This window comes from Panthera onca, chromosome B1 (genome assembly GCF_046562875.1).
Source record: "Panthera onca isolate mPanOnc1 chromosome B1, mPanOnc1 haplotype 2, whole genome shotgun sequence".
NCBI lineage: Eukaryota > Metazoa > Chordata > Mammalia > Carnivora > Felidae > Panthera > Panthera onca.
In genome coordinates, this window is record NC_138342.1 from 130,687,812 (window position 1) to 130,710,096 (window position 22,285).

The 22,285-nt window shown below is 44.5% G+C and overlaps 1 protein-coding gene across 9 annotated transcripts in view; it reads left to right on the forward strand.

Annotated features, from left to right (window-relative positions):
* The window catches only part of TRIM2 (tripartite motif containing 2), a 160,516-nt gene that overhangs the window by 40,145 nt on the left and 98,086 nt on the right, over positions 1 to 22,285 (forward strand). For 4 of the 9 annotated variants that reach the window (XR_009616131.2, XM_060653967.2, XM_060653969.2 and 1 more), the window contains exon 1: positions 388 to 520. The exons of 2 other annotated variants lie outside the window; for them this stretch is intronic. Coding sequence is in view for 4 of the 7 variants with exons in the window: in XM_060653967.2 (XP_060509950.1) it covers positions 491 to 520 (30 nt within the window). In the remaining 3 variants the exon portion in view is untranslated. Of the gene's footprint in view, positions 1 to 387; positions 521 to 21,030; positions 21,280 to 22,285 lie in introns of those variants that run through there. 3 more of the 9 variants (XM_060653968.3, XM_060653978.3, XM_060653973.3) reach the window with 3 other exon arrangements.

The following is a 22,285-nucleotide window of genomic DNA, read 5'->3' on the forward strand; positions in this document are numbered from 1 at the left end:
TGGTTCGAAAACTCCTATCCACCTCAATAAACAGTACATTTATTAACACCAGAAGAAGGAAGACGGCTAATACAACACAACATTTGTGACTTTAAAATGTATATTACTACGTGTGAGGCATACAGACTCTTTCTTGAAATTGGTCTGCAGGCAGTAATTAAACTTTTCAACTTGGACTCCTTTCCTGCTGCTGGGCTATAAAGATGAGGACTTGGCCCTTTCTATTTGACTCTCTCTCAGATTCTCAGTTTCCCCGACTTCAGAATGAAACATAATATCTTAAGCTAACAGAGCCCAGAGAGGCTGACCATTGGCTCCCATTGTCCCCTGATACTGCAGCCCCGCCCCTTTGGCTTGTGCTGACAAGCTGTTTATATTTTTGTAAGGGCCACCCTTTAACTCAGCAGCCTGATGACTATAATGGGCCCAATTGTCTGTGGGCTGCAGAGAGCTGAGTCCCCACATCCGAGGAGGCTGGGGCCAGTCTCTGATGCACAGGAGTAGCCGTTATGGAACACGGGTAAGGATGATTCTGAGTGTATGATGCTGCTTTTTCTGGGCTTGCTGCTTATTAATCCTGGGCACTGTTTGAGAGAAACAAGTTGTGACTGAGTTGCTAGCTTTCTCTTGGTGTTCATTTTTGGCCTGCTAACAACGGAAGGAGAAGATCATTTCTCCGAGATTTGCTGACAAAGCTCATAGTGATCCTGGTCAACCCAGGCAAGAAGTGCGCAGAGAAGCCAAAAAGTGGGGAAGAGACGCAAATGGGTTTGACAGCAAAGCAACATGAAGAGGCAAAGCCCACGGCCGCTTCAGCGATGTTGTGAGACTCAGAGGCTGTTTTATTTCCTAACTGAAGAGTTCAGTTAGGAGCCTGGCCCTGCCACTGTGGGGTTTCTGTAAGCCAGCTGTTAGCCCATGTAACTCCGTCGACCCTGTTTGAAGGGGTCTAATATCTGCTGGTATTCTCAAAGGGCAAACCATAGTAGTCTTGTATGTCATAAATAGTTCTATTCAGAAATGTGGGAACAGTTGAGAACTGGCAGGCTGTAAAGTTTTACTGCCCATAAAAGTATTCAAAGGGTACTATGGCCGTCTGCAGCGGGGCTCAGGAATGAAGGAATAGCCCCAGGCAATTAGAGCATTTGTCCTTGACAACCCAAGAGAGAAGTCAGTGGAGCCAGAGGAGGCCATGTGAGAGGGGGGGAGCCTGAAATGGGCTTAGCCAGCCCATCTGGGGGTTCTTTCTGGTTTCTGGCTTGGAAGCAAATGAGTGAGGGTGGAAAACTGCTTGGACTCCAGTCTTTGTGCCGGGTTTCATCAGCCCAGATGCCCCTTTTAGTGCTAAGACCCCCTTCATGGCTCAGGGGGGCTCAGGAGGCCAGGGAGGGGGTGTGCTGTGTTTCGGCCCATGACGGGGAGGGGCTGGAACAGCTGGAGCCTTGGGAATTGCTTTGGGAACAACTGCCTGCTGCTGAATGGAAAATCACCTATGGAAGCTCTGATCGGGGAATTTTGTCCTGTCCTTTCTGTTGAACCTCACGCTGTGAAATCAGTGATCTCACCATCAGTGTTTGCTACGGACAAGAGCCTGAAAAACTGAAGAAGTGGGGTTTAACTTTTAGAGAAAATAAAGGTGAATCATGGGACTTTCAGACATCTAGTGCTTTATAAATCTTCCTGCCTCTCTGCATCCCCAGAATTTGTATTTATTATTTAGATACACTGCACTAAAGACATGTTTTGGGGCTCCTGGAGGAATGAAGTCAGATGCAGAGGCTGTTTTTTAAGTGAATTTGACTCAAAGCAACCTGAATGTTTCAGCTCAGTGTATGAAAATACCAGGTGATATCCTTTTCTTTCTTTTTTCTTTCTTCTTCTTCTTTTTTTCATATTTATTTATTTTGAGAGAGAGAGCAAGTGGGGAAGGGGCAGAGAGCGAAACAAAGGATGCAAAGTAGGCTCTGCACTGACAGCAGAGAGCCTGATGCGAGGCTGGAACTCACAAACAGTGAGATCATGACCTGAGCTGAAGTCTGACCCTTCACTGGACCGGCTGAGCCCCCCCAGGTGCCCCTACCAAGTGGTTTCTAAGTGAAACCATGGTCTCCTTCAGTGAACTGAGAGCCCAGGAAAGGGGGATGAGTTGTCCTGTAGGTGGTTTGTGAATGGACAGAACTTCTGACTGCCAGCCCAGGGGAGTGGAGGCTCAACAGGAAGAGGACAGGGCTGCCTCAAGCCACATAAACCCTGGCCTCCTTCACAGTGGAGTGTTCTCCATTCCCACTGGACAAGCACCCCCACATGGCAAGACGGCAAAATGAGGAAGGACACAGAAGAGGCCTGGTGAGAGGGAAGATGGGGTGAATTCCAGGAGACCCCACAAGGCACAAAGACAGCTCCTCTCTAGCTTCTATCAGCATGTGGGCAGGCCAGGCTCCTGGAATTTCAGGTGCAGAATTTACATAAACTAATGTTAACATAGGAGATTTACAATAACAAATAATGTTCTTCTAGAGCTTTTACATACTGAGGATGCTTCTCATGGGCCCAAGAAATAAAAACAAAACAAAACAAAACAAGCATATATGGATGAAATGCTATGACAATGGCAGTATTAATGGTTATGACAGCTACCATTTATTGAACACTTACTATGTGCTAGGCCGTTATCTCACTCAGTCCTCACCAAATCCTTAAAGTAAGTACACTTAGTTAATGGTCCTCATTTTACAGAGAAGGGAACTGAGGCAGAGAGGGTAAGTAACTTGCATAAAGTCACACAGCCAGTAAGTGACCGGAGTTATGAGTCAGTAGGAAGGTATACAGTATATAAGCTTGTGTTAGGAAGTGAGGATTTCCTGTGGAATATAGCTGGCACTTATATTCATAGCTTTTCAGGAATTCATCTAGTCACGGCCACCAAAATGTGGCCTCCCGTGAAGCTAATTGGCAATTGGGAGGGAAAACAAAGAACAACTTCCTTTAAATGGGTAAGAGTGCTGAAGCATAACGGTCTAGCCCCACTGAGTTAACAGCCAGGAAGGGCCAGCTTAGGGGAGGCATTTGGGGCCTGGCCCTGCCACATGGGTGGGTCTGTGCTGCATGGTGTGGTGCCCCAAGAAGGACAACACACAGAAGCAGACACTCAAGAAGACAGGGGTTGAAAGAAAAACCTTTGATTCAGACACACCTGGTTGAAGCCTCACCTTATTACTTGTATAATCTTGGGAAAGGTGCCTCTTTCCTCTAAGCATCCGCTTCCCCAGCTAGGTGGTGGGGGCGATGATGTCTGTGTCACTGGACCATCATGACCATGTGACTTGAAAAATATGCTTCTTATTGAAAAATATGCTTCTTATTTTCTCAGGAGGTAACACATTCAAGTCTGTTATTTTATACAACAGGCAGGTACACATTTCTTAGGTGATCCTTTGGATGTTTGAAGATAATTAGAAAATGAGTTAAACAGACACTGTTTTCTAGAGGCAAACATTGGAGACAGCTAGAAAAGAATAGCTCTGGGGCGCCTGGGTGGCTCAGTCGGTGAATTTGGCTCAGATCATGATCTCACGCTTCATGAGTTCAAGCCCTGCATCGGGCTCTGCACTGGTGGTGCAGAGCCCGCTTGGGATTCTCTCGCTCTGCCTCTCTCTATGCCCCTTCCTCACTTGCACTTTCTCTCTCTCTCAAAATAAATAAATAAGCTTTTAAAAATTCTTAAAAAAAAAAAAAGAAAAGAAAACGAGAGAGAGAAAGGAAAAAAAACCAGCTCTCAGTAGCCTGGGATCCACTGCTCCAGGTGCATGGTCACAAGTGCGAGTCTCACATTTTCTTATTCTCTGCCCACCCTCTGGCTGTTGTAAGACCCACACAGCATCTGTACCCTGGTGGCAGCTCTTGTTAGGCCAGATGCTCACAGAAGTGGTACTGGGGGCTCCTCATTTTCGGAGACCTGCAGGGCTAGGAACACAGATGGCATCATGTTCATTCCTCTCTCTCCGTCTGCTTTCTTCCTCTTCCTCCCTTCCTCACTCAAACATTTACTGATCACTAGTTACCATATGCTAGTCTCTGGGGATACAGAGCTCAAAACCATGGTGTTGGCCCTAGAGGAAGTCACAGTCTGTTGAAGAACTCCACTGGGGCAGAGTTACAACAGATATATATACGAGGTGCTGGGGGAGGGAGCACCCTTAGCCAGACTTGGGACATCAGTGAGAGCTCTGTGGAGGAAAGGATGATACTAGAAGTGAGGGAACCTGGAAGACTGCGGAAGACTGGCCCAAATGGAGTTGGAGGCAAGGGTGACTGGTGTCAGCAGTTTCTGATTCAGCTGGTCAGTGGCGGTTCTTGTGGATAGCAGTGTGCCGGGGTTGGAAGCCTTTGAGTCAAGGGGATCAGCATGTGCAAAGGTCCAGGTGCAGGGGACAGGATTCAGGGAACAGCCAGTTGTTTGGTCTGGTTGAAACCCAGCATGTGAGCGAATGAGTGATCCTGGGTGACATGGAACTGACAGGAAATGGAGCCAAAGAGAATTGTCTTACAAGGATGAAGCAGGTGTGGCAAGGTCTCGACAGTTGTTTAATCTTGAGCACGGACATATTCAGGGATCCATTGTGCTATCATGTCTACGTCTGTGTTTGTTAAAAATTTTCATGGTAAGTTTTACGAAAAGTAGACTATCCCAGGGGATATTCTGGGTGGCTCAGTCGGTTGGGCGTCCAACTTCAGCTCAAGTCATGATCTCACGGTCCATGAGTTCGAGCCCCGCGTCAGGCTCTGTGCTGACAGCTCAGAGCCTGGAGCCTGCTTTGGATTCTGTGTCTCCCTCTCTCTCTGACCCTCCCCTGTTCATGCTCTGTCTCTCTCTGTCTCAAAAATAAATAAACATTAAAAAAAAAAAAAGAAAAGAATATCCCGTACATGCATCAAGACCAGAACGTAGCTTGAGGTGCCTGGGTGCTTTGGATTCTCTCTCTCTCTCTCTCTCTCTCTCTCTCTGTCTGCCCCTTCCCTGCTCACACACACTCTCTCTCTCAGAATAAACAAACAAACTAATTAATTTAAAAAAAAAAGACCAGAACATAGCTTAAACAGAGCTGAACTTCAATCACAGGTCTACTGGTTTCCGGTGACTAATGAAGACTTTGGGAAGTTCCTTAACCTCTCCAGGTCTCCTTTTCCTCACCTGAACATGGGAATAATAATCACATCTACCTTATTGGGCTTTTATGAGGATTGAAAGGATAGGGGCACCTGGGTGGCTCCGTCAGTTAAGCAACTATCTTTGGCTCAGGTCATGATCTCATGGTTCGTGAGTATGAGCACAGAGCCTGCTTTGGATCCTCTGTCCATCTCTTTCTCTGCCTCTCCCCTGCTCGCGCTCTCTCTCAAAAATAAATAAACATTAAAAAAAAAAAAAAGAAGAAGAAGAAAAAGGGGGTGCCTGGGTGGCTCAGTCAGTTAGTGTCCAACTTCAGCTCAGTTCATGATCTCACAGTCTGTGAGTTCGAGCCCCACATCGGACTCTGTGCTGATAGCTTGGCACCTGGAGCGTGTTTCAGATTCTGTGTCTCTCTCTCTCTCTGCCCCTCCCCTGCTCATGCTCTGTCTCTCTCTGTTTCAAAAATAAATAAAAACATTAGAAAAAATTTTTAAATAAAAAAAAGAAGAAGAGGGGCGCTTGGGTGGCTCAGTCAATTGAGAGTCTGACTCTTGATTTCAGCTCAGGTTATGATCTTGCAGTTTGTGAGATCTTGCCCCACATCAGGCTCTGTGCTGACAGCACCGAGCCTGCTTGGGATTCTCTCCTTCCCCCTCCTTTTCTCTTCCCGCACTTGAGTTTGCACTCTCTTTCTCTCTCTCTCTCTCTCAATATAAATAAATAAACATTAAGAAGAAGAAGAAGAAGAAGAAGAAGAAGAAGAAGAAGAAGAAGAAGAAGAAGAAGAAAGGCTAGAACATGGAGAATGCCCTCCATAGTATTTGTCATGGAGGCATCCCTTTTCCCTCACAGATAGATCATCTCATTCATTCTGATGGAAGTTTCTAGATGATGCTCTACAGGGTGCCAAGCAGAGAGCATTGAAATGTTCTGTAAATTACAGAAGCATGAACCTGCAAGGCAAGGTTTGGAGCTGGGAGCAAATCTGGGGCACTGGTGGGGAGTGAAGAATATATCCACACCGTAGGCTGACGTGTGTAAGTTTAGAAGGCTTAGCCCCTGCAGATGGCTAAGGAATAGAGAGCATGGTGACTTCTGTAAGTGGAGTGGTGGAACACCAATTTCATTCATAATCCCTTATATTCCATGTATCTTTCTGTCTCCTTAAATTTTCAAATGCGGCACATTCACACCATCATGTATACACTTAATAGGCGTGCTATTTTGTCATCTAGGATGTTAAAGGGACCCCTCAAAAAAGATGGAGGGTGAATCTGGGATTGCATGCTCTGGGGAACCCCAGGAGCCATTTAGACACACATATCTCACCTCAAGTGGCACCTGCTGGGAACCCTGTCCCTTGTCACACCTGCAGTCCTGTTCAGCTTTTCAAGGAGAACGGTTCCTGGTTTGTAGGTCTTTAACTACCAGCTGTGTTTACTCTTCTCAGTCTGCACTTTCTAGCCCCGTACCTGACAAGTTGACACTGACGGAAAGGCACACTTCACATTTTGCAGCTGTTGTGCAAATAGAACTTCAGTGACATTACTCAAACAGTTGACTCTAGAAACCACAAGGGGCCAAAGGGCCAGCTTACAAATATCGGCTATGCTCCTTGACACCAGTCTGGATCTAACTTGGAAAGTGCTACATATTCCTTAAGGGGTATGTAGGAGGAAAACATTTAAATCTGCAGCACCCTTAAAGCCTCAGTGTCAACTCAGGGCTGGCAGTTTCCAATGTGTGTTCTTTGAAGTGTTAAAGAGCTAAATAAATATATCCTAACTGGGATCCCACGGGGGACCCTCCAAGGATGGAGTTCTCACTGCCTGGGAACTTCCTTCCCCCAACCTGTCTGCTCTTCCCAGAGGGTTAAAACACAGTTTAAACTGAAGTTTAAAGCTGTAACCTGACCACAGAACTATATGCCACAAAGAGCACTGTGTTTTCCAAGAAAGCTTCAAATCATAGTTTCTCAAGGTCTTCCCAGTTGCAACATTGGATGACTTAATTTTATTTTTTTACTTTTTATTCTTAAAGATACTGTTTTTAAGTAGTCTCTACACCTAACATGGGACTTGAACTTACAACCCTGAGATCAAGAATCACATGTTCTACCAACTGACCTAGCCAGACACCCCTGGGTGACTTGATTTAATTTAATGTAATTTTTTAAAGTTGTATTTTATTTATTGGGGGGGGGGGGGGGGGAGGGGCAGAGAGAGAGGGAGAGAGAGAGAATCCCAAGCAGGTTCTGCACTGTCAGCACAGAGTCTAACTCAGGGCTTGAAGTCATGAACTGTGAGATCATGACCTGAACCGAAATCAAGAGCCAGATACTTAACCGACTGAGCCATCCACGTGCCCCGGGATGAATTAATTTTAAATACAGGAGCTTTAAGCAAAAGGCACAAGTCCCATGAAATCTGCCACGCTGGCTCCTTCTAGAGCCCTCAGGTGCCTCACCAGCAACTGGCAATAATTGCATTTCCAGGGACACCCAGAAGAGCTAAATCTATTTAATATGTCACTGACATACAGGTTCTTCCACTGGGGACCAAGCAACAAGAACTAAGGTTCTCAAGACATTTGATCCCTGACCTGCACTCTTAACTGGATGATTCTATTTTAAGAGCATTTTTAACAACAAAAACACAGCGGTGATCAGTGTTTTTTGTTTTGTTTTGTTTTTACAAATGTGGCCCCTTTATCCCCTCAGCAAGGAGAACTATTGTGTCTTCTGGAGACTCTCTGTGGTCTGGGCATGCTAGGGGCACAGCATAAATATCAATGAATGCTGGTCCATTACAAAAAGAAAATGGAAAGACCCTATAAGGTAGCAGTGACTCTACAAGCCCCAGAAGCCTAGTTGGAACTGTGGCAAGGAAAGATAGTGACAAGGCCTGAACAAAGCAGCTCTCTTCCCACACTCAACGCATGTAAGGAACCAAGGGGTGTCATTGTCGGAGCTGGTACTGGAGGGCTGGATGGGGCAATGGCAGCCGCACAGCCTTCCCCATTGCTGTCCAGGGGTATTCAGGGAATACTGGCCTCCAGCGGGAAGCTTCCTTCCCGCTGATAGCAAGGGGACATGAAGTCGGGGTGGAATAAGGCTTGGTGACTGCTGGCCTTTGTCCTATCCAGGAATCGGGGTTACCGGGTCAGAGGAATGTCTCAATAACATGTGAATTTCCAAGGCTGGATGTAAAACTGCTCCTTTAGGACGAAAGCATGTCCGGCTTGTGTCCACACTCACACTGAGAGCTTTAAAAGTGGGGTGAGGGTCACTTTTGAGCAGCCCCCAGTTATTTCTGTGGAATCTGTGCAGGCCTCCTCCCTGAGTGGCTGTAAATCTCTATTCCCTCTCCGTCAGTCCCTGGAAAGCCCAAAGCAAGTAGAGAAGAGGGGCAGGAAGAAGAAAAGAAGTGGTGGGAGGGCTGGAGATTAGGAAAACCATTTCAACCCCCCCCCCCTCCCCGGCAACTCATTTGTTGCTGTGGTGGTGGGAGTTTTTGTTTGGGGAACTTTTTTTTTTCTTTTAGTCAAAGCAGTGCATTCTGGTGCCGCCCGTGGAACAGCTCTTTCCAGTTCCTTCACATGGTAATTGTGCACGTAGCCTCCAGGCCTAGGCTTGTATCTGTAAGTCCCTCTATCAATTCCAGGAGGGATTTAGGTTTTGTTCCATTCACCTTCTCCTCCCAGAGCACGTACTTTCTCAGCGGGTGACTGGAAAGCTTTGTGCCTGTGATGGGTCACCAGGCAATCAGGCTACAACACTTCAACTTAAAATGGAGAGGACTAACACTGCTTAAGGCACTGACTGTATACCAGGGACTGTTCTAAGTGCTTTATGTTTATGAGCCAGTTAATGCTCCCAAGATAGGTACTCTTACTCTCTATTTTCACATGAGGAAACTGAGGCTCAGAGAGTTAAGAAAGTTCTTCAAGGTCCCACAGCTGGTTAGGGGTAGGCTGGCATTCGGGCCTGTGGTTTTAACCCCCTACACCGTACCCCCAGGGGTGCATTATATTTTTTTGGATGGATGCACAAGAGTGTATGCATTCATTCCCCTATTCCTGGTCATTTAACTTCTTTCAAAGTTCTATTATAGATAATGCTATGATCAATGGTTTTGTAATCATAACTAATAGTTCTTAACAAATGTTAACTTGCTGTGTGACAGGCACTGTTTCAAGCTCTTCATGCAACTCTTTGTAACAACCTGCTATTACTACCATTTAACAGATGAGGAAAGCAAGGCACAGAGCAGTTGGTTCAATATTGTGTCCCGGATTGCATAGTTAGGAAGTAATAGAGCTATTCCAGAGCTACTGCCCTGGACAATGATGCTGTCTGGACAAATACTCTGATCACACCTCTGATACTGCTTCGAGGAAAACATTGTAAGCTGGGACAACTAGGGCCTTAACACATGAATATTTTTAAGGATCTGGAAACATACCCTTAAACTCATTTCCAGTAACACTGGGTGGCTATGCTAATTTGTGTTCCCATGAACACTGTGCAATTGATTAAGGAATCGAAGTTAGATAAGGCCCTGGTGAATGGGGATGGCCCTCTAGCCCCTGGACAATGTTTTCATAAACCTTTTAAGCTTTCGTGGGCTGATCTAGGCGCTTACTATAGTTAATAATAGTTTTGTTAAAAAATGTATCTAGCTCAAAACTGCATCTGGAAAGGGGCATCTGGTAATATTCTATTTCTTGATCTGGATGGTGCTCACCCTGTTGTGGTTCCTTTGTGATAATTCATTCAGCTGTTGCCTTAGGACTTGTGCACTTTCCTGTTTGTAATTTATACTTATTAAAAGTTTAATTTTAAAACAAGAATCTATGTATCAAATATGTATATTTTGGATGTTAGGCACAGAATGCTTTGAAATCTATTGTAAAGAATATGAATTGTAAAGAAAATGAATTGTCACCATATTTTCTCCTCATGTTGGATAAAAGGACATTTTTAAGGAAACATTTTCATGGTTTCTTTTTTCCTAATCACTAATGCAAATATTGAAAAGACACTGAATTACAATAGTCCTAAGAAGTATGGTTCTAAAAAAGCCCTTTGCTTCTTTTTGTTGTTTTTGTTTTATCCAAGTAAGATTTTGTTTGAAGCTTCAAAAACATGACAGGTATTTAAAATATGCAGAATTTAGGATGAGTGAGTTTTTGGCAAGGACCTGAGAACAATTATTAAGACCCCAGAGAGAATTATTCTCTTTCCGTCTCGGCTTTCTAACATGGTTTTCCTTAATACTTGGTTTTGAGGTCGTGCATGGTTCTGTGATGTGGCCTGATGCCCCTGCTGAGTAATGTCCCTGGAGACTCAGGAACATCTTTCCATGGCTAATGCATCAGCTCAAGAAGGTCAATATATCATCATGAAAACTTGGTAAGAGAGTATGCTCTTACTCTCATGAAAGCCAGTAGCAATTTCCTTGTCAGATTCCCAACTGTTTTGAAATATTATTTTAGTGCTTGTTTCCCTCTGCTGATTTTATATTTGATCTAAAGTGAATTGTTTAGCCCCATTCAGTTTCTTAGTCCCTGGACACCAGTTGTAATTTTTATCAGTTTTCATTCGCCTGCCACAGGGGATTTAAGCAGATGCGGAATGAGAGGGTATCTTGTGCCTTTTATGACAAGACAAAAAGAGACATGCTTCCCAATTCTTCCTTTATTTACTACACCCCAAATGACCTCACCATGAGATTCTGTGAGTTCTTTGATGAGGTTACGAATATTCCTTTGTTTAGGCTGTTTTTTAATGTTTATTTTTAAGAGAGGAGGGAGAGGAGACAGAGTGTGAGTGGGGAAGGAGCGGAGAGACAGGGGGGACACAGAATCCGAAGCAGGCTCCAGGCTCTGAGCTGTCAGCACACAGCCTGATGCGGGTCTCAAACTCACGAACCTGCGAGATCATGATCTGAGCTGAAGTTGGACAGTTAACCGACTGAGCCACCCAGGAGCTCCTCTTCCATTTCTACCTAACATCTTACCTAACATCTTAACATTACCTCTGTATTAGTCAGTTCAGCCTGCCGTAACAAAATGCCACAGACTGGGTGGTTTAAACAACAGAAACTTATTTTCTCAGAGTTCTGAAAGCTGGAAGTCTAAGATCTAGCTACCTGCATGGTCAGGTTCTGGTGAGGAATCTAGTCTAGGTTTGAAGACAGCAGTTGTGTCCTCACATGGCCTTTTTACTGTGCACACGAGTGGAGAGAGCTCTGTGTCCCTTCCTCTTCCTGTAAAGACACTAATCCTTTTGGATTAGAGTCCCATCCTTGTGACTTCATTTAACCTTAATTATTTCCCCGAGGGCCCTATCCTCAAATATCCTATAATATGGAGGTTAGGGCTTCGATGTATGAATTTGGAGTAGGGAGGACACAATTGAGTCTGTAATATTACCACAGTCTATACAATTAAAATTAAGGTTTGTTTTCCCTTTTGAAGTAGCTCTCTTTCCCTTGGTGTTTCTGTTAAGTGACATTCAATTTTTAAGTTTGTAAAACATTTTTGGGTCTCTGCTAACTGTATATGAGAATCCAGACATAAACAAGACATAGACCCCACTCAAGTAGACTCTTAAAGGAGTTTATAAAGTAAGGAAGTAGATGAATTGCATGTACACATAACCAGAACATTTGAGATGTTAGAAATCCTATAAGTGAAATTCAGTGTGCTATGGGATTCAGAGGAAGAGATGACTTTCCTCCAAGGACCACTATTTGAGCTTCATAATCAGTGACAGGCAGGATTTGGTCTAGGGAAAGTGTAAGAAAAGCCATGCCAGGCCCAGCAGGAACAGACAGCAGGAAGGCAGGAATGTACGGTTCACTTGAAACTTAGGAAATCAATAGAGGAACGCTGTGGGGTTTAATCTTACATCAGAGAGGGAGGTTAGGTTCTAAAATCAGTACTTAACAAGAGAGGCTCAGTGACTAAATGGCCCTTGACAATCTGGACGTATGGTCTCCATACCACCAGTTTGTCCTCTAGTGTTGCAACAGACCACGTCTTCTTTGAGCACCGGATGAAATAGTTGGCTATGTTTAGGGGCTGTCTTGGGGGAGTGGTATCAGGGAGGAGAGATGGGGCAGAGGGAGGGAAAGAGAGAGAGAGAGAGAGAGAGAGAGAGAGAGAGAGAGGAAAGTGAATGAATGAGATCACACTTACCATGGCAGATGCTTACACAGTGATAAGCATGGGAAAGCCGAGATTGTTGAGAGAATTGCAGATTCTCTCCAAGTTCCCCCCTAAAATAGGCAAAGAACATGAAGTGGAAACTTAAAGGAAATATTAATGAAATGATCATATTTAAAATGTTTCACATCACTAGTGATCAAATAAATATAAATTAAATTTTTTTATTTTTAATTGAAGTATAATTGACATATACTATATTAACAAATAAATACAAAATTAAAAACAATGACTTACTATTTTCTCTTTATTGGATTAGTAAATATTTTAAAGTAACACTGTTGGTGAAGGCGTGTATTTCAATTTCATACATTGCTAATGGGAATGTAAATTGGTATAACTTTTCAAGAAAGTAATTGTGCAATGTTTTACTCTCTTGTGAGCACTAGAAATGTTAATACACCTTGACTTGATAATTCCACTTACAGGAGTCTATCCTGAAAATATAGAGATGTGGACAAAGGTTTGCATTTAGCAATTTCATTGAAGTTTTATTTATAACAGTTGTAAGTTTAGAAACAGTCTAAATGTGAACACTGTGGAAACTGATGGCATGAATGATATATCAATGGCATACTCTTAGTTGTTTAAAAATGTGTTTTCTAATAATTTTACTGATATAAAATGAATTTTATAGGATATGTTCTTTTTAAATTTTTATTTTTTTATTTTCTTTTTATTTTCTAAGATTTTATTTTGTTATTATTTTTAATGTTTATTTATTTTGAGAGAGAGAGAGAGAACGAGCAGAGGAGGGGCAGAGAGAGAGAGAGAGAGAGAGAGACAGAATCCCAAGCAGGCTCCACACCTGTCAGCTCAGAGCCCTACATGGGGCTCTGTCTCACAAACTGTGAGATCATGACCTGAGCCAAAATTAAGAGTCTGTCACTTAATCGACTGAGCCACCCAAGTGCCCCTAAATATTTTATTTTTAAGTAATATCTACACCCAATGTGGGGCTAAAACCCACAACCCCAAGATCGAGAGTCACATGCTCCACTGACTGAGCCAGTCAGGCGCCCCTATAGGATGTGTTTTTTAAAAACAATTTCTCAGGGCACCTGGGTGGCTCAGTCGGTTAAGTGTCCAACTTCAGCTCAGGTCATGATCTTGCAGTTAGTGAGTTCAAGCCCGCATCAGGCTGTGTGCTGACAGCTCAGAGCCTGGCACCTGCTTCAGATTCTGTGTCTCCCTCTCTCTCTGCCCCTCCCCTACTCATGCTCTTTCTCTCTCTCAAAAATAAAAATAACATTAAAAAATAAACACATAAGTAAATAAATAAAAACAGTTTCTAAAATTTATATATATAGTAAAAAAAGCAAAAGGGAATAAAAGGGGGGGCAATAAATGGTAATGTCATTTACTAATTCTATTCATATTCAAATATATATTAAGCATATTGTATGTCTTGCAATGTATTTATCTGTATTTATCTACAGATAGATTTCTATTTTATTCTGAATGCTTTTCTGAGTTTTCCAAATTTTCTAGAGCAGCTAATTGCTTTTTATCTGAAATATGCATTTTAATAAATCCATTTCATCTCTTAGGGCCCAAGCCTACCATTCCATAAAGTATGGTTACTCTAGTAGGAAATGATCTCTCACTTTTCTGTGACTTCCAAATCCGTTTTATCACATATGGTCTTGAATTACAGCTGCTTGTACATGTGATTTTCTTCCCAACTAGTGTGGGAGCTACTGGGGAACAGAGATCAGGCTTAGAGGTCCTAAGTTTATAAGCAAAGCCTAGCTCTCCCTACCTTTTCCATAAAGCCACTCCTACTCCTTGAAAAAGTGGGTGAGTTCTTCTTCCCATGAATCCTCAAGACAGTTTTTTATGCTTTTTTTTTTTTTAATACTTACTGATTTATTTTGAGAGAGAGAGAGACAGAGAGCATGCACATGTGTGCTTGCACACATGCGAGTTGGGGAAGGGGCAGAGAGTGAGGGAGAGAGAGAATCCCAAGCTGACAGCACAGAACCCAAGCGGGGCTTGATCCCACAAGCTGTGAGATCATGACCTGAGCAGAAAGCAAGAGTTGGTTGCTTAACCGACTGAGCCACCCAGGTGCCCCAGTGCCTCTTTAATTCTGCTTTGGATTATAGTTAATTGTGTTTGTCTTGACCCCCTATTCACCATCCAACTTCTTATTACAGGAAATGAATCTCGTTTCTTTTTGTGTCCAGAGAGGTGCCTTGCATAAACTGTGTGTGCTCAGTAAACATCAGTTGGATTTATGACTGAATGAACACAGGCCCTTTCCAGCTATTTCCAACAGGTGCCTTTTGGTTAGCCCCTACTCTGAACAGTTTCAGGTTGATGTACAGGTGCAGGAGCAAGGAGGTGGGATAAGAAAGCCTACAAAACTAAGAAGACTCAAAGAATTGAGCAGTGGCAGTCATGAAGCCTAATCTACCACAAAAATCTGCCAGGAAATGAGTTCACCTTAGACTTGTGATACCCCCAATAATAGTCTTTTGCTCCTCTCTGGGTCCTGAGAACTTTCTCTGTAAGCTTCACCTTTCATAAACTCCTGAAGATTAATTCCCAAAAGAATTCCATTCTTCCAGTCATAAATTGAACACCACCATAAATTTGTTCTGCACCCAATTTTAGGCCCTAATCCTCCAAATGTGGCCGTTACGAGAAGAGTTTAAAATCAAGGATTGCATAAATATTTTAGAATAAAAAATAAGGAAATAAGTCACAAGATTCAATTCAATTTAACACATTGTGCTCCAAGTTTTTGCAAAGCCTTGTCCCAGACACTGAGGATGATGTAAAGATTAAATAGGACACTGATCTCATTCATAAGATCCCACGTGGTGATGGCAGTGTAACAGAGAGGGAGGGGTAGAGTGGGAGAGGTCTGGAGACAAGGAGGACGTTGCCCAAGACTCCCAACGTTCTGAGTCAGTACTGGAGAGAGGTGGGAATCATTGGGAGGGCTGCTAGTAGCTATACCTATGTTAGTGGTGGCCATTGATACTTTGGATCTGTGCCTAGGAAATGTAAAATGTGGGTGGGTGGGATTCACATAGAATAAGAAAGGCTCTAGGAAAAACAAAAACACCCAAAATTTGAAGGCAATATCGGACACAAGATGTGAAATGAGAGATTGTTATAGAAAAAAAATAGTAAAGGACTGTATTTAATAGAACTCACTGCATCTGCCACTGTTCTTAGCTACTGACAACAGAAACTACTCTAGTTAGTTTGACCATAAAAGGAGCTTATTAAAAAACATTAGGATATTATCAAGAAAGTGAAAGGACAACCTACAGAATAAAAAAAAATATTTTCAAATCATATATCTGATTAGGGACTTGAATCCAGAATATTAAAGTTCGATAATAAAAGATAAATTTTAAAAAATTATTTAATGTTTATTTATTTTTGAGGGAGAGAGAGAGACAGAGTGTGAGCGAGGGAGGGACAGAGAGAGGGAGACACAGAATCCGAAGCAGGCTTCAGGCTCTGAACTGTCAGCACCAAGCACGACACAGGGCTCAAACCCATGAAATGCGAGATCATGATCTGAGCCAAAGTCGGATGCTTAACTGACTGAGCCACCCAGGTGCCCCAAAAAATAAATTTTAAAAGACAATTAAAAATGGGGAAAGAATGATGGTTATGCAACAATGTGAATTATGTAATGTCACTGCACACATAAAGATGGTTAAAATGGTAAATTCTATGTTATGTGTATTTAATTACAATTTAAAAAAAATTTTTTTTAATGTTTTATTTATTTTTGAGACAGAGAGAGACAGAGCATGAACAGGGGAGGGGCAGAGAGAGAGAGAGGGAGACACAGAATCCGAAACAGGCTCCAGGCTCTGAGCTGTCAGCACAGAGCCTGATGTGGGGCTTGAACTCACAGACCACGAGATCATGACCTGAGCCAAAGTCGGACGCTCAACCGACTGAGCCACCCAGTCGCCCCTAACTACAATTTTTAAAATTATTTTTTTTAAACATGTGCAAAAGATTTTCATGGATATATCCTCAAAAAAGATACACAAATGGCCAAGAAATACACGAAAAGATATGGGACATTATTAGTCATTGGGGAAATGCAGTCTAAACCACAATGAATACCACGTCACACCCACTAGGAAATCGGAACCCTGGTAGATTACTAGTGGTAATGTGAAATGGTGTAACTTATTTGGAAAATAGTCTGGCAGTTCCTCAAAATATTAAACATAGAACTTCTAAATGACCCCATAATTCTACTCTTAGATATATATCCAAGAGAAAAGAAAATATATGTCCAAACAAAAAATTGTACGCAAATGTTCATAGCAGACATAGTCGTACTAGCTGGAGAGTGGAAACAAACCACATGTCCATCAAATGATGAATGGATAAACAAAATGTGGTGTGGTTGTGCCATGGAATATTATTTGGCCGTAAAAAGGAATGAAGTACTGGTACATAGTGCAATATGGATAATCCTTGAAAATTTGCTAAGTGAAAGAAGTCAAACACAAAAGGCTACAAATTATAGGATTCCATTTATTTATTTTAATTTGTTTTTGAGAGACACCAAGTTCGAGTGGGGGAGGGGCAGAGACAGAGGGAGACACAGAATCCGAAGCAGGCTTCAGACTCTGAGCTGTCAGCACAGAGCCCAACGTGGGGCTCGAACTCATGAACTGTGACATCATGACATGAGCTGAAGTCGGCTGCTCAACCGACTGAGCCACCCAGGCGCCCCTAGGATTCCTTTTATATAAAATGTCAGAATAAGCAAATCCATAGAGATAGAAAGTGAATTAGTGGTCACCAGGGACCTAGAGGAGGGTGGAATGGGGAGTGACCACTTGTCTATATGAGATTACTTTCTGGGGTGATGAAAATGCTCTGGAACAGATGGTGGTGATGGTTGCACAACTTTGTGAACATACTAAAAACCACTGAATTGTACACTTAAATAGCTGAATTTTATAGTATGTAAATTCTATCTCAATAAAGCTATTCTATTAAAAAAGAAGAATATTAAGTGGCTCAGAGAATCTCCAAGAAATCTAGAGAATCAGGCTTGGAGGCTACTCAGCAAAGAATAATGCCTAAATTATACCACCAGAGGGTTCCAGAATGAGCCTTGGTTCTGCTGTGACCATGGCCACTGCAAACTGTCTAGTGGACCTTTGCCCCCTGCTGGCTCTGAGGGTCCATATGTCTCTACCAGGTTCTACCACTGAAAATGGCTTCTTTCGGGTCTGTTTTCTCCTACTGCCTCATCCCAACTGAAGTCTAATGTCTATCCATACAATTGCCAGAGCCTACACCACAGTTTCAAGCCCTACCTGCAAGGGAGGCTGAGAAAGTGGGTTGTGCATGGAAGGCATGACTCAAACAGATGTCCACTATACCAGGCTTCTCTCAATGGGTTTGCTCAGACAATGGTTTTACGGTCATAAGATGTTGGAGTTAAGTGGGTCCTTTGATGTTCGTCTACCAGTCTGACCATTTGGTCCAAGGACTGCAATAATGCCAAAGGGAATGGGCAATTTCTAGCTTTATCTTTCCTGGGTTTTTAAGCATTTGGCGATGTTAATCAGTCCTTTTAAAAACACTTCTCTTCCATGTGTGTGGGCCATCCCTCACGTACCTTTCTAATCGGTTTTCTCTGTTTCCGTTCAGAGCTGTTCTCTTTGCGCTGAAAGCTGATATTTCTCCTCATCAACACGTTCAGCCCTCTTTTTAAAAAATGTTTATTTATTTTTGAAAGAGAGAGAGAGAGAGAGACCACAAGTCGGGGAGGGGCAGAGAGAGAGAGAGACACAGAATCCGAAGCAGGCTCCAGGCTCCCAGCAGTGGAGCTTGAAGTGGGGCTTGAAGTCAAGAGCCGTGAGATCAATACCTGAGCCAAAGTCGGGCACTTAACTGACTGAGCCACGCAGGTGCCCCCAATCCTGCTCTTAATAACTCAATCCAAATAGTGTGAATGTGATAGATTAAGTTATCCCCCTGAAATTCATACATTGAAGTCCTAACCATCACTGATCTCAGAATGTTAGGGTGGGTCCTGACAGACTGATGTCCTGACAGAATGATGTCATGTGACTGACATGTCCTTACAGAAAGGGGGAAACTTAGACACCCTCACACAGGGACAATGCCATGTGAAGACTGGAGTTATGCAGCCACAAGCCAAGGAACTACCAGAAGTGAAGTGGAGTCCCGGAACAGATCCTTGCTTCACACTGTCTGAGGGAGCATCGTCCTGTTGGATATCTAGCCCCCAGAAGCATGAGACAGTAAATTTCGGTTGTTGAAGCCACTCAGTCTGTGGTACTTTGTTATGGCAGTCCTAGAAAATGAGGTGAATTTTATTCCTCTATTTACCTTTTACTTATAGGTGGACAACTGTCTCGTTTGTATTGCTAGCCCATAACACCCCAAATACCTTACAGATCCCTGGGGCTGAATGCCTGCTCGGATATTCGCATTTGGATATCCTACAGAAACCACAGAGTCAGCTTGTCTAAACTCAACTCATCAGTCTCCCACTTGTTCCTCCTCCCTCATTTCTCTGATCTGGCAGATGGTACTCTCCATCCACCCTGGTGGGCATGTCAGAACCTGGGTGATAGCCCACAGCTGCACTCCCCTGCCTGTTTCCAGGCATGATATCCTAAAGGTTTCACCTCTCTCCCATCTTTGGAGTCCTTCCCATCCATCCCAGCCCAACTCCACCCTCTTCCTATCCCTTCCTGGGCTCTCTTCCTTCCATATGTCTTTCTCAGCAATCTTTCTGAAACATAAGGGTTCCCATAGCTTTCAAAGGTCAAATCCCAGAGCTTAGCAGATGAGACCTTTGTGTTCTGACCCCTTGCGAGCCTCCATAACCACATCTCTCACCTCTGTTCCTCTCACCTGCTTTCTGCAGCCATACAGAAGTTCATATCTTCCCCCTGCCTCTCTTTATCCTGCCTGATCCCTGCTCAGTCTTCAAAACCCAAATGCAGCCTCCTGTGGGAAGCCTTCCTTGATTTCCAGCATGATTGAAAACATGCTTCTATGTTCCTGTAACCTTCAGGGCATGCATTCTATCATAGCAATTTCTCCATGCCAGGAAATTGATGGTCTCTTCCTCTCCCCCACCCCCCCTCCGCTGCCTTCTCCCCTCCCCCTATAGTAAGGTACTTTAGAGACTGCAGGCTTTTTCCAGCTTTCTATTCTCAGCCTAGCACCTGGCATATGGGAGGCACTCAAATGTTTCTAGAAGGAAGCAAAGGAAATTGGGGGGGGGGGGGGAGGGGGAGACTTCTTACTGTTGCAGGGTTTTTACCTCAATACACTGCTTGGAAGAATGAAGAGATGAACACAAAATGAGCAGCAGGAAAAGTTTATTAGGGTATAAGATTAGAAAGTAAGAATAGTATGAAACCTCTCTTTACAGAGAGGGGACATTCAAAAGTGAATGCCTGCGACTATAGGCAAGGGTCCTTGTTTTATAAGGTCCCAGTGACACACACACACACACACACACACACACACACACACACACGCCCTTCCCCCTCATTCCTTCTCAGGTTCTACCCTTACTGGCTGGATAACTCTAAGTGCTGGGTTGTCTGTCCATTCCTGATTGGCTCATTTCCATTATATGAGTGGTGATCTGTGGCCATATCATTCCTTGTGGGTCCTACGTTTTATGGTTTACTGCTTATTTTTAGTTAGGTCTTTTGTCAAATTCCTGAGGGAAACCTGAGGGGGGAGTAGGTGGGGTCTGTTACATTCTTAAGAGGAACCTTACGCCTGAGGAGGTTTGCTACGGGCAGACACTCCCAGCATTGTTCCAAAATACGTGTTTTTCCCTAACCTGGGACCTCAGGTCCTATCCTTTCCCTCTCTGCCTATTTTATCCTATTTTTTCCTTATCATACCACCCCAACCTATTTTACAGAATACACGATAAGACCCCAAGAAGCAATAATTTCTCATTATTGTCAGTGCGATTGTGTAGTAGTCGACTCATTGTCAGAATTTACCAAAGTAAACGCAGAGATTTCTTCCTCTCTCACATTCAGGAGTTGTGATCGCTTGTAATAGTATAAACTGTCCTGTAATGGAGGCGAGCCCTTTTCGGTTCTTCAGCCTCATCAAACTAAAGCCATTTCCCCGGGAGGGACAGAGTTTGCATGTGTGTTTACAGGACTGGTAAGGAGGACGTGCTTGCCGGAGGAGTAGACCCGCAAACCCAGCCAACCCCCCCCCCCCCCCCCACCTTTTCTGCCCTCCTGGGCTGCGATTGGCCCTTCCCCGGAGGCTGGGCGCGAGAGCCTTTAGTCATCGCACTGGGAAATCTTTCTGGAACCGGGCACCAATTTGCGTGTTGTTTTCTTGCTCTTTGTGCGGGGATTAGCTGCCGCGCGTGGTCTGGGAATGTTGCGAGGGCTGGGCAACACGTAATCCAGGATTTGCCTTTGCCTCGGAGCTTATGGAAAACAGATGTCTCTCTGCTCTGCGCCTGAGCACAGAATGGAAATGACCAACCAGAGTGCGTCTTGGAACCGGGGACACCGAGTTGAGGGCCTCCAGAACCCAGCGGGGAGGCAGCTTTCCCCACGCTTGTCTGTCTCTGACACTTCAGCCCAGCGCTCACGCAACCTCGGCGGGTGAAGCAGCCCGACCTTCAGATACCGCCCCGAGGCAGGACCGCGGCTGCGAACAGCGCGAGCGAGCGCGGGGGAGCGCGCCCGCCTGGGTCGCCCACGCCGCCGCCGCCGCCGCCGCCGCCGCCGGGGCGGTGCGCGAGCAAACCCCGGCCCTGGCGGGGGCCGCAGCCCGGCCGGAGGCGGAGCCGCCTCCCGCCGCCTCCCGCCAGCGCACCACTTCTCCGCCGAGCGAGTCGCCGACAGGCAGTAAGTGAGCGCGGGGGCTGGGGCAGCCCGATTCGGCCCACCTGGAACCTTCCGACCCGGGCCAGGTCCGAGCGGACGGCGGTGTGGGCAGCTTACAGCGGATCCGCTTCCGGATCCTGGCAGCGGTGCTCAGATACCCGCCGGGAGCCGGCGCTGGTGGGAACGCGAGGCGGCAGGCGCTGTCTGCGCGGGCTGCGGAAGTGCTAAGCCTGGACGCGGCGTCGCACCCAGGCTGGGCTGGCCGAGGTCCCCCGCGGGATCGGGCCCCCTCTGCCGTGCCTGCGGTACTTGCGCAAAGCTTCGGAAGTAACGTCGTTTTGCACCGAAGGGAAAAGTGGATATTTTAAAAAGAGTAGCTTTGATAAATGTAAAAAGATGGGTTTCCTCTCTTCAATTTTGGTCGTTTCATAAAACCATCTGCTCAAACAGATTTCCTTCTAATTAGTTTCCATGCTGCCCAAGTTCATACTACAGTTCTAGCTTATTAGAGGAGGGAGTTGTTGATTTTTGAGGGTTTGCGGGGCTCTTTGTGATGGATATTATTTATTTTGAAAACACCTGCCCCATGTTGAAAATTGCATACTGCTGACAAATCTGGGTGGGGAGAAAGGTTTGTCGCTTGAAGCGCCAGTCAGATCCAAAGCATTCTGTGAACCCCAAATTTGTCCCACCTTTAATCCAACCCCAGAGAGCAACTGGTAGCATCTTTACTTCTCTAATTCCCCACCCCCACCCACCCCCAACGCCGCCGAAATCGCCAGCTTTAAATGAGGAAACAGAGACAGCTTTAGATTCAAATCCCTTTTACATAGTTAATTTTAAAGCCCTTTGAATTCCAGACTTCCAAAGATTAGGTTAGCCGCCAGCGCAAGAGGCATTGTTCTTGTGAACTATGAACACCAATGCTTTTTTCCATGAGACAATTTTTAGCCCATAAAAATGGAGGTTAGCTTTTTCATCAATATTTTAGAATGTGGTTATGCGATTGATGCGTGACAACTTGTAT